The sequence below is a fragment of the Vitis riparia genome, chromosome 16 (assembly GCF_004353265.1).
Source record: "Vitis riparia cultivar Riparia Gloire de Montpellier isolate 1030 chromosome 16, EGFV_Vit.rip_1.0, whole genome shotgun sequence".
NCBI classification, from domain to species: Eukaryota; Viridiplantae; Streptophyta; class Magnoliopsida; order Vitales; family Vitaceae; genus Vitis; species Vitis riparia.
Genome location: NC_048446.1, coordinates 13987908 through 14005133, shown reverse-complemented (window position 1 = coordinate 14005133; position 17226 = coordinate 13987908). Strand labels below are relative to the sequence as shown.

General features: G+C 35.3%; 1 protein-coding gene across 1 annotated transcript; it reads right to left on the bottom strand.

The window, feature by feature from the left end:
• Positions 1-3167: 3167 nt before the first annotated feature.
• LOC117933284 lies at positions 3168-4040 on the bottom strand. Its single transcript, XM_034854662.1, has one exon. It carries the CDS (start codon positions 4038-4040, stop codon positions 3168-3170), a length of 873 nt encoding a protein of 290 aa, XP_034710553.1.
• Positions 4041-17226: the final 13186 nt, after the last annotated feature.

Below are 17226 nucleotides of genomic sequence, written 5' to 3'. Positions count from 1 at the left end.
CTTTATTCACTGGTTAATATTCTTAGGGTTTCTTCTTTTGGGGTTTTCTGAAAGATTTGTTCCAGTATCAGTTTTTGAAGTGGAGATCTAGCCATGGCTAATTTCAATTGATCTTCAATGGAAATTCAACGGATGAAACAAATTTCAATTGATCTTCTTGAAGGTTTCAGGACTCGGATAAGAGAGATGAATGATAATATGAATATCGCTTTACTTCATATCAAAAGTGTTATTGCAATTTTATCCAATGAGTTGAAAATTCGGCGAAGACGAATGGTGCACAATGGAGTTGATTTTCCTAAAGATTTCAAAAATTGAAAATTGCAGTATGCTTTTATTAAGGCTAACCAGTGAAAGCACGACAAAGATGAAGAAGAAGAATGGAAACAGACGGATTATAACTTCATGCATATAGTCATTGATATTTTTTTTGGTTTAATGTCATCAATTGTGGAATTATAATCATATTGTCCTTCTATTCTATGGGCTGATAATGATTAATTACATAATTACTTTCATACTAGAAGTTATCTCCTTGACAAATATATCTCCTACTTTCTAGATATTAATTAATATATATCAATGCCTAAAAATTTAATTATTTTCCTTTAATTATTATTTTAATTCAAATATCAACCTTCAATTCATAGTAGTTTTATTTAGTGAAAATTATCATTTTATTTTTATTCTAAGTGAATTCAAGTATTAAAGCATTTATAATAATATCTCTTTTCTTTACAAGTTATTAAATTAACTAAAAATAAGATCATAACTTGTTTCATATTCTACCAAAATATTTTTTACAAATCTTTTTCGAAGAAAATAGCATTGGAAGAAAAAAAAATTAAATCATTTTTCACTAACTAATATACTATGTGAATTGATATATTTTAAAAATTATAATATAAGCATTGAAATAGTAACCCAGTATCTATTAGGGTAACCCTTTTACAGTTTGAAATATTAACCTAATTTAAATACTTTGGATATTAAGAATAAACAAAATGTTTAAAATCAAACAAGTATATAAAAGACTCATAATTTTTTACCAGGTAAACCTCACACTATTTGTGGAGATAAAAAATCACGGGATTTAGTAAATTTAAGTTCACTATTTAAGATCCAATCACACAATTAGTGAACTTATTTTCAGTAATTTTAGTTTAATTATACTGATTTATATGAATAGGTTACTTTTAGTTAAATAGAAAAATAAATATTTTTGGTTTTTTTTTATTCAAGCCAAAAAATAAACACCACCTAAATCAAATTTCGGAATTAAAATAAATAATTTTACATATTTAATATATATATATATATATAATTTATCAAATAAAAGTGGGAAAAAAATCACAATTATATGAATTCTTTTTAAATAGTTTTTTTTTTTTTTGGTTTTTTGCTATTGTGAAGATTTGTTACAGGTGTAGGATTGCACAGACTCATGTTTTGATTTTGAATGCATGGAAAAGAGAGAGCGCTTAATGAGAGAGAAAGCTCTCAAGAGGCCTTTTCTGCAAGAAGATCAAGAAGAACCTGAGATGGAAGAAAGGGACGAAGAAGACAAAGTACAGGAAGAAGAGAGGCCTGTGGAGGAAGAACCTGAGAATCTGAGCGTAGATAAAAAAGAGCCTTGGAGACCGATAGAAATTTATACCGAAGATGAACAAGACCGAGCACCTGAGAAATACGAGGTAGAGGAAATAGAGGAAGAAGAATGGCCCCTGAATAATATGCTCGATGTACTTTGTGTAGTCATGAAGCCTGAATTGTGGTCCTTTCGGAACATGGATTCCAAGCTGTGCTTTGCTGTCGTTAGGGTTTAAGGAGGAAGGAGAAGAAGATGATGGCAGTACAAGCCTATAGCACTGCAAATACCAGCTAAGTAGATTTGATGCCATACCACCTTCAAGAACAATAATATTCTTAGAATTTTTCATGCAAATTTTCTTCATTCATTCAAAGGTTGTTCTTAGAGTTTCTGATTCTTGATGAATAAACAGTTTGTAGTTTTTCGTTAATTTTCTTGATTCTTGATCTTTGGCTTGTTCCCCAAACACCATCAATGATGTGGGTTCCAGTGATGTTGGCCAACTATGGCAGACCTTTATAAAATAAAAATTATATTGCATTATAAAAAATTTATTTTAAAAAATATAAAAATATTCATAATTAAAATATTTAAACTTTATAAATAATTTTTATATTATGTTATTTAAAATATATAAAAATTATTTATATATATTAAATAATTATTTTATAATATATTTTTATAAATTTTTGAGTTCTTTTAACCATAAATTATATTTTATCATAAAAAAATTTATTTTACAAAATAATTAATATATATAAAAAATAAAAATTGATAAAAAATAAATAAATTTATGATATATGGATATGTATATTATATATATTAAATAATACATATATTGATATTATTTTATAATATATTTTTATAAATTAAACTTATGATTTCTATATAAGTTTGTGTATGGTGTTTTTTTTTTTAATAAATAAATAAGGGTTTAATATAAAGTTGAAATCTTACATAGAAGTGTTTTAAGACCATGTTTTGGTTGGCATGACACAACATGAGGTAAGATAAAGAAAGGAAAATACATCATATTCCATGTTTGATTGGTGTTGAAATACAATAAGTTATTTCACCGCTTATCTTATCATATGTTCAATCAAATATGATATAAGATAAACAGTGAGATATATTATTTGCTTTATTTTTTATAAATATATTAATCTTAAAGTAAAATATATAATATACGTATCCATATATCATAAAAGGCCTCTTGAGAGCTTTCTCTCTTAGGCGCTCTTTATTTTCCATGCATTCAAAATCAAAACAACAAATCTTCACAATAGCAAAAAACCAAAAAAACTATTTAAAAAGAATTCATATAATTGTGAAGTTTTTTTTCCCCACTTTAATTAAATCCATGCATTAAATTGATAAACCAAAAAATTTATATATCCATGGAAAGAAATCCTTGATGAAAAACATTCATAACAAACAAACTCATAGTCTAAAGGTAATTGCATGAATAATAAACAAAAACCCTAATACTCTTATCAAAAACTCTATTAAAAAAGACAGGTCTTCAATGTCTTCAATGTTGCTCATCTTCAGCTTCTCCATTGCTGCTGTTGTGTTTTCATGGGTTAAGCCTAACAAGAGCAAACCACAATTCGGACCCAACCCGAAAGGACCATACTTGAATTCGAGTTCTTGCCTCAAGTGAATTGTCATGCACTATCAACTTCCATTCCCTCGTAAAAACGTAAAGATGACAACTTTCCTTCATCTTCCATTTCTTGAAGGTTACTGTTGTTTCTTCCAGAGATGGTTGTATTAGTTTTACTTGCATTCCTTCCACCACCCTCATCTTTTCGTCTTCACTCAAGAACTCCCTTCGGATTTGGTTCAAGGGCATGGATAATCTGTTTTCACCTTTGTTTATATCAGTCTTAAACAACTGCTTCTCTAAAACCAGAATCGGATGGGTGCCATTCATTTCTCTTATGCGAACTTTAAAATCTTCCGGAAGCTCTGGAGGAGGATCTTCACCTTCATCCATCTCCACCCTCGGAAGATCAAGGCCAACTCCAATATTCTGCTCCATCCTGAGATTCCACTGATTTTCCAAGTCATCGTGTAAATGTTCAATAATACCTTCGACAAAATTTGTCATCGGTCTCCAAGGATCTTCTTCTTCCTCTATGCTTGGTTTCTCAGGTTCCTCTTCCACAGGCCTCTCGTCTTCCTTGTATGTCTCAGATACTTGGTCTTCTTCATCTTCAATGTAAATTTCCATCTGTCTCCAAGGCTCTTCTTCTTCCTCTATGCTCAGTTTCTCAGGTACTCGGTCTTCTCCATTCCTTTCTTCAATCACTAACGTTCCAGTCCTTGATCTTTTCCTCTTTCTGGGTTCTTCTTCCAGGAAAGGCCTCTTGAGAGTTTTCTCTCTCATTAAGCGCTTTCTCTTGCATTTAAAGCACTCCATGCGCTCTGGATGCTCCCCCTCCATATCTTCACTTGTTCCAAATCTTCACAAGAGCAGAGAACCAAACAAATTATTTTTGTGAAGCTTTTTTCTCCCCTTTCACTTAAGAGTACTTCCGTATTTAACCTAAGCAATTAGAAACCTTTCCCGACAGAAATTAGAAACCTTTCCTAACACAAATTAGAAATTAGAAACCTTCCCCTCTACTAGTTGTCCTAGATATCAAAATCTTACGTGGAAGTGTTTTAAGGAGCTGCATTTGAGTTAAATTAAACTTTCAAAAATATTTAAATTATTTTTAATTACTTTTTAAAATATAACTAAAGAAGAATCACCATTTGATATGGGATAGATATAAGAAATTCTATTATCCTATTTTTTGAGACGAGTCCTAAAACCTCTGCGTTATCATCTTTAAATAGGTTTATGCATGAATTTTTAAAAAAAAAATATTTAATTAATAAATAAGGGCTTAATTTAGAGTTAAAAAAAATCCTCCATAGAAGTGCTTTAAGGAGGTACATTTGAGTTAAACTAAACTACTAAATTATTGTAAAATAATAATAATAATGATAATAATATTAATAATCAATAAAAAAAAAACTTAACTTACTAAAAATAGGACAAATCAATGTTTTCTTGGAAAAACCCAAAAGAAGAAAGCCTAAGAACAACATCGATCCAGTTCTTATTTGTGAATATATAGATATAATCGTTGTTTTTCTTCCTTTTGTTGGCTGTTTTATGAGTGTGTTGAAGAGAATAGGGGGCTCTACGAGTCTACGACCTCCACTTCCATTCCTTCCTCCCAAAACATCTTCTCTTCTTCTATTAAAAACTCCATTTTTATTTGTGTAATCGAAACTAGGAAGTAGCTCACTTCACCAGTCTTGCACATCCTCCTCTAAGTCAAAGAGCTTTTCTACAACTCTATTCGACTGTATCTAAAAGTGATTTTAAAAGACGTTTCTAATATTTTTAACACTTATGATAAAAAAATTTAAGTATAAGAAATAATAAAAGTGTTTTCTAAAATCACTATTAAACAAACTCTTCATCAAGGTGTGTGTCAATGTTATTTTTTTTCCTTTTTCTTTTTATACCCGGTTTCTCAATGGAATTTACAATTTAGGTGGATTTAACTTCATTTAATAAAGATTAAATTAATGTGATTATGTAGAGTTAAGAATTTATTATTTGTAAGTTGAATTAACAAAAATAATAAATGGCAATGTTGATATATTTTTCAACTTTAAATGATAAATTGAATTTAAGTAATTTATTTAATAATATAAAAGTTTAAAAAGGTAAAATTTAATTGAGGGGAATTATAAGCTTAAATAGGTGGATTTTAGGGATATGAAAATATGAAATAAATTATTTAGGGATATGAAAATATGAAATAAATTATTTAGGGATATTATAAAATAATTGCTTGTAATGGACTTCAACATTTTTTACTTTTCTCAAACTAGTTAAAAAATATTAAAATAAAAACTTTTTGTAGTATAGCACCTTCTTAAAGCACTTCCAAGTAAAAATTTAACTCTAAATTAAACTCCTGTTTATTTATTAAAAAAAAAAATCATGCATAAACCTACTTAAAGATGATAATGTTGAGGGTGTAGGACTCGTCTCAAAAAATAGGATACGAGAACTTTTTATATTTATCCCATCTCAAATGTTGATTTTCTTTTAGTTATATTTTAGGTTCAATTGGGCTCGATGATTTTTTCATTAATGATGATAAATATTTATTTACAAATAGATTTGAGTTCTATTATAATCCGAACTCTATCTCCTACTATAATTCAAACTAATAATAAATACATAAATATTAATAATTAAATTAAGGATAAATGTTGAAATTATTTATTTTCTTTATTAATAATTAGATATGTCATTTTTCAATCAAATATCTCCAACAGCTAGTAGAAGGGAAGGATTCTACTTGCTTAGGATAAATATGGAAGCCCACGTGAAGTGGAAAAAAGCTTCACTGGTCTCAAATAATTCTTTGCTTTTGTGAAGATTTGTTACACGTGAAGATACGGAGGAGGATTACCCAGACTGCATGGAGTGCTTTGAAGGCAAGGAAAAGAGAGAGCGCCTAATGAGAGAGAAAGCTCTCAAGAGGCCTTTTCTGGAGGAAGATCATCAACAACCCAGAAACATGAATAGGAGGAATGGAACGTTAGTGATTGAAGAAAGGGGTGAAGAAGACAAAGTACCGGAGAAATACGACGGGGAAGAACCTGATAAACTGAGCATAGAGGAAGAAGAAGAGCCTCGGAGGCGGAGGAAAAATGATCTCGAAACTCTTATGGAATTCTTACATGATGAGTTGGACATGCGGTGGAAACTCAGGATGGAGCAGATTGGAGTTCGCCATGAAGAACAGGAACACCAGAGTTTGGATCAGCGTGGAATCAGGGATGATGAAGAAGAGGAGCCATGGACATTGAATGAGGGAGATATTCTCGCAGATTTGAAGGAGATGGGTAAAAGCAATTCTGAGAGGAAACCAAGCAGCACGCAGATTGGAGAAGAGAAAGCCCGGAGATCGAATAGGAGGAGACAGAGGTTGGCGATCGAAATCAGCGATGATCAAGAATTCGAGCCGAGGAACGATGAAGAGTTCAACCCGAGTGATGAAGACAAGAAACCCAAGAAGAAGAACAAAGTGAATAATAATAATAATGAGAAGCAGAAGGCGGTGGCTCCTCCGGCGGAGTGGCTCCGACTGTGGAGGTGGGGAAGGAGACCATGGTCTATGTTGGAATAAAAACTACTTTTATTTTACGAAAATTATTTTTGATAAAATTAAAATAATATAATGTAAGCATAAATTTCCTTGGGAGATTTGTTGTAGTATCAGTTTTTGTAGCGGGGCTGAGATTCATGCTCTTGGAGACCTTTGGCATGTTGATTGATTCTTGATGAATAATCAGTTTTTAATTTCCATGTTTTCAGTTTTTTTTTTTTCCCTTCAATTAGTCAATTTTATTTTCCTGGGAAGAAAGAAAATCTTTAATTGAACTACATATTCATCCATGGGTATTCATGTCTTTCCTGTTTGATGCATGCATAATGGTCTGTATGCACATAGCCATGCAAGTTAGACAATATAATGCCTCTTAAAGCCCAAACATGAATCTGATTTGTCCAAGGCCCAGCCCAATATTCATCCCAGGAAGGCTAACCCAGTGCTTGGTCCATGCAAATGCCCAATCTCAAAAAGCTGGGAAGAAAATCTAAGAAAATAGAAAATGAGGTTAATATATTGAGAAGGATGTTGAAATCAATATATACACAAATGCCTGGAGACCAATCTATAGCTTTTATTAAAGCTTGAAAGATTATGAGAACAAAATGAAAGATAAAATACAGGCTCATTGTAGAGAGGAAAAAGAAAGCAGAATTAGCAAGACGACTGTGTATTAACTCCTTTGGAGAAGGCGATGATAGGGGGTTAGCGTTCCTTGCGGAGAAGCAATGGAGTGTTGTGTGTGTGAATGTAAATACCTAATTCATGAATTTTCTGCAGTTTGGAGCTTTACACAAACAGGGGACCTTGCATTCGTCCGGCTCATCGGGATCAAACAAGTAGTCATACCTGCAAACACAACCCCATACATGGTTTATCACAGCACTCTAAACATGTTTATCTGAAGTCTGAATTTGTTTGAAATCTAAACAAGAATTGAGAAAAATGTCACCCAAGCTTCAAATTTGCTTTTTGTGTTCAAACAAAATATCTGCAAAAGGACTTCAAAAATACCATTTTTCTCTTGTTTAATTGTCTATGAAAATTCCATTAAATGACACAAAGCACATGCACTGAGAGAGAGAGAGACAGAGATGGATGCATACGTTAGCTCATCGCCAGCAGCGACATTGGTCTTAGCAATAAGAACAATCCTGCTCTCATCGTCACCCACACTCATGATCCTCGCATAGCAGTTGGGGGCACACTGTTTCATAGAAACATAATTTGGATTAATGAAAAATGCATATAAATTAAAGCAACAAGGCAGATTCAGTTTAAGTCTGGGGAATCCATTGTCCTATTATTTTTTCAACTGTCAAGCTGCCAGGAAATGTTCAGGTAGCTGGAACTATTGGAGGAGGGACACAAACCTACACAAAAAACTATCTGATGTGGATAAGAATGACTTACTGAGTGGTTGATTAGGCGGGCAATGTTTCCTTTATCTGTAGCATCGACTACCACTTCTTCACTGATCTTAAAGAGCTGCAAACACAACAATATCAATTTATTTTAATGCTCTAAAGAAATAAGAGGAAATGCAAAAGTTTTGGTTGTTTTTGGTGGTCTTTTTAGAACACAAAGAAAGTCGAGAAGAGAAAGATTCTCACATAGCAGTCTTTTCCTTCTAATCGGTAGCGCACCTCCCTTAGATCTGCAATACTGCGCCTCACTTGTTCACCTCGATATTCTTAATCTCTCTCGTGCAGGTTTTTACGGTCCCATTCCCCATCAGCTGGGAAATCTACCCCGCTTGCATTATCTTGACATTAGCAGTGGACGTAGAAGTGGCCAGTGTCGAGGACCATCTTGTTCTTATTTGAGTATCAAGGATATTGAATGGATTTCTGGCCTCACGTCGCTAAAATTCCTTGATATAAGTGGAGTTTCTCTAAGCGAGGCATCTAATTGGTCACAGGTACTGAATAAGCTCCATTCTTTGTCTGTGCTGCACTTGCATTTTTGTGAACTTTATACCATCGGTTCTCTTCCACATGTTAACTTTTCTTCTCTTACCATCCTTGATCTTTCATGTAACAATCTCATTTCTTCAAAGTTTGATTGGTTTTCAGATCTGTCTTCCCTTGTTTCTCTTGATCTAAGTCACAACAAATTTCATGGTCCAATTCCCAGAGGTCTTGGCAACATGACTTCTCTCAGATTCCTAGATCTCTCTTTTAATGGATTTACTTCCGACATTGCACTTTGGCTGTATCATATACCAGCCATTGAAAGACTTGATCTTTCAGTCAACAATTTTCAAGGTAAACTACCAAGTGGGATTGAAAACCTTACTTCACTCACAAGATTAGACTTATCAGATAATGCCCTCGAAGGAGAAATACTTCCATCCTTGGGAAGTCTTTGCAATTTCCAACTTCTAAATTCGTCATATAACAAACATGGGAGAAGTCTAGAGTTTTTATATTTAGGATGGAATAAATTTTCAGGTCATTTTCCAGATCAACTTGGCCAATGTAAAAGTTTATTTCATCTTTCCATTCCTGGAAATTCATTCTATGGTCCACTTCCTATGTCAATAGGAGGATTGTCATCCCTAAGTGATTTGGATATTTCTGGAAATTCTTTGGAGGGTGTTGTCACTGAAAAGCATTTTGCCAATCTAACAAAACTGCATGATTTAAGGGCATATTCCAACAGGTTGACTTTGCAAGTGGGCTCCAACTGGATTCCTCCCTTTCAACTCATGTCAGTAAACTTGAAATCTTGGCATCTAGGGCGGCCTCAATTTCCTGCATGGGTTCAAACACAGAAGAATTTGGAATATGTAAATATATCCAACACAGGAATATCAGATTTCATCCCTGATTGGTTTGGGAACATGTGTGATGGCATGGACGCATTCCCCCCATTCAGTACGTGTGTTATAGATCTATCTCACAACCAACTTAAAGGCAGAATTCCAAGTTTACTCTTTGGAGAGTATATCTATCTTGGTTCAAACAGTTTGACAGGCCTGAAAAGATGAATGACAGAGGGAATTGGCTGAATAATATTATTGATGTTGAAGTGTGTATTTATATAAGGAGGTTTGAGATCTTTTTCTACAAGTCAGGAATTAGCTTACTATATTCTAGGCTATCCTGCTATAAGTCAGGAATTACAATAGGAAAATTAACATATACAGATTATCTATTCTTAATATGGAAGATTTAGGAAGATTGACTTTCCAACACTCCCCCTCAAGTTGGAGAGTGGATATCCTGCACTCCCAACTTGCGAATCATAGGAGCAAAAATCTCCTTTCCCAATGGTTTGGTCAGAATGTCTGCAAGTTGGTGCGCTGAGCTCACATGTCTTGTAATAATGGAACCATCTTGGATCTTGTCCCTAATATAGTGACAATCCATCTCAATGTGTCTAGTACGATCATGGAAAACAGGGTTGGCTGCAATGTGCAACGCTACCTTGTTGTCACAATATAGCAAGGCAGGTTCCTGATGTAAAACACTCAAATCTTTCAAAAGGTACCGAAGCCACGTCAACTCACAACAAGCTTCTGTCATTGCACGATACTCTGTTTCGGCTGAAGAGAGTGACACTATTTTATGTCGCTTTGATCTACAAGAAATCAGTGAAGGTCCAAGGAATACACAGTAGCCTGTAGTGGACCTTCTAGTAAGTGGACAACCTGCCCAATCAGAATCACAGTAGGCTCTCAATCTGAAATCATTATTCGAAGAGAAGAACAGACCCTAACCAGGTGCATTCTTGAGATAACGCACAACTCTGAACACTGCTTCCATATGAGCCTTTCTCGGTTGATGCATAAACCGGCTTAACATATGAACTGCATAAGTGATATCTAGCCTCGACACAGTTAGATATATTAACCTTCCAACCAATCTCCTATAACGACCTTGATCCTTGAGCAAATCGCTCTTATCAGACAATTTCAATCCTCGTTCCATAGGTGTATCAATAGGGGCAGCGCCCAACAATCCTGCATCCTCAATAATCTCTAATGCATACTTACGTTGGGAAATAAAAATCCCATTTTTAGAAGCAGAAACCTCAATGCCAAGAAAGTATTTTAAATCACCCAGATCTTTGAGATGAAAATGACTATGCAGAATTTTTTTTTTTTTTTTGTAGCAATGCTCACAGGATCATTTCCAATGATCAGAATATCATCAACATATATCAAGAGGGCAGTAAAGGACTTGCCTTATTTTCTGGTGAACAAAGAATAATCAACTCGAGATTGTGCATAACCGGCGGATCGAATAGCTTCTGAGAACTTGGCGAACCATTGGCGAGAAGCTTGTTTCAGACCGTAGAGTGATTTATGAAGGCGACATACCAAGTTTTCCTCCCCCTGTCGCCGAAGCCCTGGTGGTGGAGACATATATATTTCCTCATGTAAGTCGTCATGAAGAAAAGCGTTGTTAACATCCATTTGATGAAGAAACCAACCACGGGCTGCGGCCAATGCAAGCAAGCAGCGGACAGATATGATCTTGGCAGTGGGGGAAAAGGTATCCTAATAATCGACACCTTCTAATTGAGTAAATCCTTTCGCTACCAATCGTGCTTTGTAACGCTCAATAGACCCATCTGCACGGTGTTTAATTTTATACACCCATCGACAGCCAATCGGTGTCTTGCTGGCCGGAAGTGGAGTGAGAGACCAAGTGTCATTAGCTTGGAGAGTCTGCAATTCAGAACGCATTGCCTCCTGCCACTCAGGATGAGCGGCGGCTTTCGAATAAGACCTGGGTTCTGTGACAGTACTATGTTGAGCAACAAAAGATCTATATGCAAGCTCATATCTGTGATAAGAAACATAATTGGCCAGTGGATATCGTGTACCTTTAGTCGGACCTGGAATCAAGGAAGACGATTGATTGGAGGAAACGTGGGAGCAAACATAATCGTGGAGCTTGATTGGTGGGGCGATATGTCGGGGCGATATGGCGGCTGGAGCAACGAAGCGGAGCGGCTGGTTTGGGTGAGTGTGTTTCTGGTGAAAAGATGGGTGTCTCGGTTGGAGGAGCGGACGGGATGGATGCAAATGGTGGCACCGGAGAAGGCGATACTAGAGTTGCTGAAGGCGATGGTGGAGGGTTTTGATCAATCTGAGAAGAAGGTTCGATAACGAGTTCGGAAGGTCGAGAAGGAGAGGAAAAGTCGTCATTTTCTATGGTGGGAGACGGTGTGCTTGTGTGGTTGGAAAGAAGAGGGGAAAGTGCATGAGAAGTAGAGTCAAGGGAAGAAGAGATGTCGTGGGCCACCAAGGGGATTGGACCAGAATTATGGGTCAACGAAGGGAGAGTAGAGTTAGGCTTGAGAGAGACATAAGGAAAAATATCTTCATGAAATTCGACATCTCGGCTAGTAAAGACCTTTTTGGTTGATAAATCAAATAATTTGTATGCTTTCTGACCAACAGGATAACCGATGAAGATGGATGGCATGCCACGGTAATCAAATTTGTGAGAGGTGTGAACATTGGTGGCATAAGCTAAACATCTGAAAACACGGAGATGGGAATAAAAAGGTGGTTTTGAGTAAAGCAATTCAAAAGAAGTTTTGAAAGACAATGCTGGTGAAGGTAATCGATTGATGATGTGTATGGCAATGAGAGCACATTCCCCCCAAAATTGAGTGGGAACTTGAGCATGAAATTTCAAAGCTCGGGCTACTTGTAAAATATGACAATGTTTGCGTTCCACAACCCCATTTTGTTGAGGCGTGTAAACACAAGAATGCTGAAAGATGACACCATTATGTTGAAAAAAAGAACGAAGTGAGGTAAATTCTTCACCATTGTCACTTCGAAAAGTTTTAATGCGAAATTCAAATTGTGTGAACACATAGATGAAGAAACGTTTTAAAAGTGATTGTGTTTCATCTTTATGTCGCATTAAAAATATCCATGTGAAACGTGTATAATCATCGACAATAGTGAGAAAGTAATGGGCACCAAACAGAGAAGGGTGTCGATAACGACCCCAAATGTCACAATGAATAATCTCAAAAGGTTTTGTAGAAAAAATAGCACTAGTACCAAAAGGTAAACAACTTTGCTTAGCCAAAGGACATATAGGGCAAGCATTATTGGACTGAACAGAAAAATTCAAAAAACTCTTGGCAATGAAACTCAAACGAGAAGGTGATACATGGCCTAAACGACTGTGCCAGAGATCGGTGGAAGAGATGGCGAGATTGCAGGCTGGTTGGTTTGTGGATGAGGAATGGTTGGTTAAAGATTTCTCCGTCACTAGTGCCACCAAATAGTATAGTCTGTCACGTTGTTTACCCAAACCAATCGTCCTCCTCGTAGCCAGATCCTGCAAAATACACCAATAAGGGAAAAACGTCACTGAACAATTTAGACCTCTTGTCAAACGACTAACTGATATTAAATCAACTTTGAATGTAGGCACAGATAAGACATCATGCAGATAATAGACGGAATTCAGAGGCAAAGACCCTTTCGTAACAATATTCACTTTTTCTCCGCTAGGCAACAATACGAGCAGTAACGAGCAATTTTTATCTTTATGCAATAACTTAGAGGATGAAGTAATATGATCCGTCGCCCCACTATCAATAATCCAATTGCGAGAAGCGACTTTGGACAAACCTGGCTTTGTTACCGCATTCACTTTGGAACTAGAGTTTTCATCTTGGTTATTAAGAAGTGACAAAAGTTGCTTGAGTTGGGCTTCTGACAATGCAACTACAGGTTTCTCTTCATCTGCCTCAAAAACTTGGTTAGCCGTAGAAAAACTTTTATTCCGATTTTAGTTTGAGCCTAAGTTCATTCTTGCTTTAGGATGGCCTGGTGGGTATCCATGTAGTTGAAAACACTTTTGGACCCAATGACCCATATCTCCACAATATGAGCACTGGGGGCGTCCTCTTCCAGAACCCATGCGGCGCCGATCTTGATCAAAAAATGGTCAGCCATCTTATCCCTGAGAAGACCGATTCACCTAGAAATTTTGAGAACCAGAGGGGCGATCAGTCGGTTCCATCCTTCCTGTGTTCGATTGATCTATTCCGTCCTTCCAAGTTGTCGAAGACTTGTCGTTGCTGCGCACGGCCATAGCAGCACTTGCGGCAAATTCCGCTGCTGCGTTCGTCGAAGTGAGGAGGCGTTGTTTTTCTTCTTGAGAGACAGAGGAGTATGCTTGGCGGACAGAAGGGAGAGGATTCATCAAGAGGATTTGCTCGCGAATAGCACTGTAAGATTCATTCAAACCCATCAGAAATTGCATCAATTTTTGTTGATCTTGTTGTGCCCCATGTGCTACAGCGTTGTAGGAAGCTAGTTCATCCCACAGGCCTTTCAATTTTGTGTAATAGGCAGAGACAAAGAGTTGCTCTTGTCGAAGACAAGCAATATCTCGCTGAATTTCAAAGATGTGAGGCGCATTGCTCTGAGAGAATCGCTCACAGAGATCTTCCCAAACTTCATGAGCAGTAGAATAATAGATTACACTGTCCGCAATTTCTGGATTGAGAGTATTGACGATCCAAGAGTGAACCATGTTGTTACACCGTGACCAAGTCGCGTAACCTTCAAGATCAATTTCTTCTTAAGGAACCTTGATCGAGCCATTAACAAAACTCAATTTGTTCTTGGAATTTAAAGCTAGAATCATAGCCCTTTTCCAAGCCGAATAATTGTCTCCATTCAAAGATTTGGAAATCAAAACCAAACCTGGGTGATCTGAATGGTGAGTGAAATAGGGATTGGAGAGATCTGCCTTTGAGAAATCTGTTAGAATCTCTGATTTTGCCATGATGATTGAAGAAAAGAGATGCTACACGAGATATTAGAGTGCAGCGATGAATCAGGATTTTAGTCCTGCTCTGATACCATGAAAAGATGAATGACAAAGGGAATTGGTTGAATAATATTATTGATGTTGAAGTGTGTATTTATACAAGGAGGTTTGAGATCTTTTTCTACAAGTCAGGAATTAGCTTACTATATTCTAAGCTATCCTGCTATAAGTCAGGAATTACAATAGGAAAACTAACATATACTGATCATCTATTCTTAATATGGAAGATTTAGGAAGATTGACTTTCCAACAAGGCCCACCACCCCAATTGTCTTCGAGTGCCATTGAAGTAGATCTTTCCAATAATTTATTGAAAGGATCGCTTTCACCCTTGATATGCAGAAGAATTGACGGAGAAAATTCATTGGTAATATTGGATCTATCAGGAAACCTTCTGTCAGGAGAACTTCCTGACTGTTGGGAGAATTGGACAGGACTGGTATTGTTAAATTTGGGGGACAATGAGTTTACAGGACCTGTACCTACCTCCATGGGTTCTCTAAGGCACCTCTTCTCGTTGCACTTGCACAACAACTACCTCTCGGGAATGTTTCCACCTTTGGAAAATTGTACCAATTTAATGGTTATGGACCTTAGTGAGAATGGATTCTCCGGAAGTGTGCCAATGTGGATAGGAAACAATCTATCCTATCTTGTGGTTCTAGCCCTTAGTTCGAATAACTTCAATGGCAGTATTCCTTTAGAACTCTGCCACCTTGATTATCTTCAAATCTTAGACCTTGGAAACAATGGTCTCTCCGGCAATATACCAAGATGCTTTGGTAACTTTAGTGCCATGATCAAACAACCAAGTTCAACTAACACCTTCTCGTATTCGGGAAGGAATGGGACATTCATTACATTTGAAACATTCATACCCACAGCATGGTTGGTTGTAAAAAGGATAAGGAATGAGTATAACTATACTCTTGGCCTCCTAACTGGCATAGACCTCTCAAGCAATAAGTTATCTGGTGAGATTCCTGAAGAAGTAACAGCCCTCCACAGTTTGATATTCTTGAACCTCTCTGAAAATCATCTTGAAGGAAAAATTCCAATAGAGATTGGATCCATGAAATCATTGGAGTCTCTCGATCTCTCCATGAACAAGCTTTCTGGCGTTATTCCTCAAAGTATCTCAAGTATATCATTTTTTAGTTACTTAAACTTGTCGTTCAACAACTTGTCAGGCAAAATCCCATCAGGCACCCAAATCCAAGGCTTCAGTCCTCTTAGCTTCATTGGCAATCATCTACAAATTTTTGGGATGGTGTTTGTAGTAGTAAATAATTGCAATACCTTGTTTCCATATGTAGTATAATGAATAGTAGACTGTGTTTCTTCAATCCATTTTTAGCTGTAATTCAAGCCATGTAGCTCCTGTTGAAATTAATCAAGACATCCTTCCACTTGTTTTTCTCTTCACAATTGTCTTACAGTTCCACTCAATGGGCTTTAAGTAGGAGAAAGAATGCACTATAGGCTTGTTCCCAAGATCACACCCGGATCCATATAGTATGGGGCCGAATGTGAGTGAGGGTAGTCAAGCCTCTGGGTGAGAAAAATAAAATAAAATAAAAATAAAAGCTAATCACTTACAAGTGAAAATATATAAATATAGGTCTTCTTTTTTTAGGTATTTAATATAATAAAATTAAAAATTCACAATAAACTCTATTTAATTTATTTATAAGAACTATTATTTTATTAAAGGTTAATAAAAAAATAGATAAGATTTTTTTTTATTTTATTGAAATTTTTACTCTATAATTTATGTTTGTTGATTTTTTTTATTATATATTATTTAAAAATATTTGGCTAAAAAAATAGAAAAAAAAAATAGTGAACAAATCCATAAACATTTTGAGAGAAATAAATTTAATTTGTTAACAAATATACTTTCTCAAGCTTTTCTTAATTTTTTTTAGGAAATTATTTAAAATTTTCCTTAACACTATTCTTTTTTTTTTTATCACTTTCCTTGATGATAATGATTTTCCATAATATTTGCTCTTTTTCTAACATTTTTTGAGAACCTAACATACTCTAAATAATTTTTTTTAAAAAAATATATTATAATGAAGCAGAATAAATAATTCACCATTTTTTTTTTTTCCTATTTATGAGTTATTTTTAGGGTAAAGTTAAATTATGTTTGATCATACATCAACATATAATACATTTGCTATTTATAAGATTAAAAAAAATAAAAATAAAAACCCAAAGATTTCCTATGAGTTATGATATCGTAAGGAAGTGAGTGTCAAATATTTGAAGGCTTTTAGAAGTGTTGCGTCCTTGAAGATAGTTTGATTCAAAATCTAATATTGGAATTTTCCTAGGTTATTCTTCCAAAAGCAATACTGAAGTAGTCTATGCAACTTTGAATGTGATCATACATTATTTTGGGACCTACTTCTAGGGATCCTGGTGATGATGATGTTGTCAACTTGAATATTTAGGATGAGAAGAGATACTTAGATAAATTAGATGAGATTTCACTTCAGTGTAAATAGAACTCCTGATTTTTTGTTCTAGTGCATGACAGGTTAAGAAATCACATTAATGGCCTCTACTCATGTGCTAAGAACTACATTTGCCTCAATCAAATCCCTACAAC

Excerpts from the sequence above, each read along its gene's own strand:
- LOC117933284 (XM_034854662.1), bottom strand. The coding sequence starts at position 4,040 with ATGGAGGGGGAGCATCCAGAGCGCATGGAGTGCTTTAAATGCAAGAGA.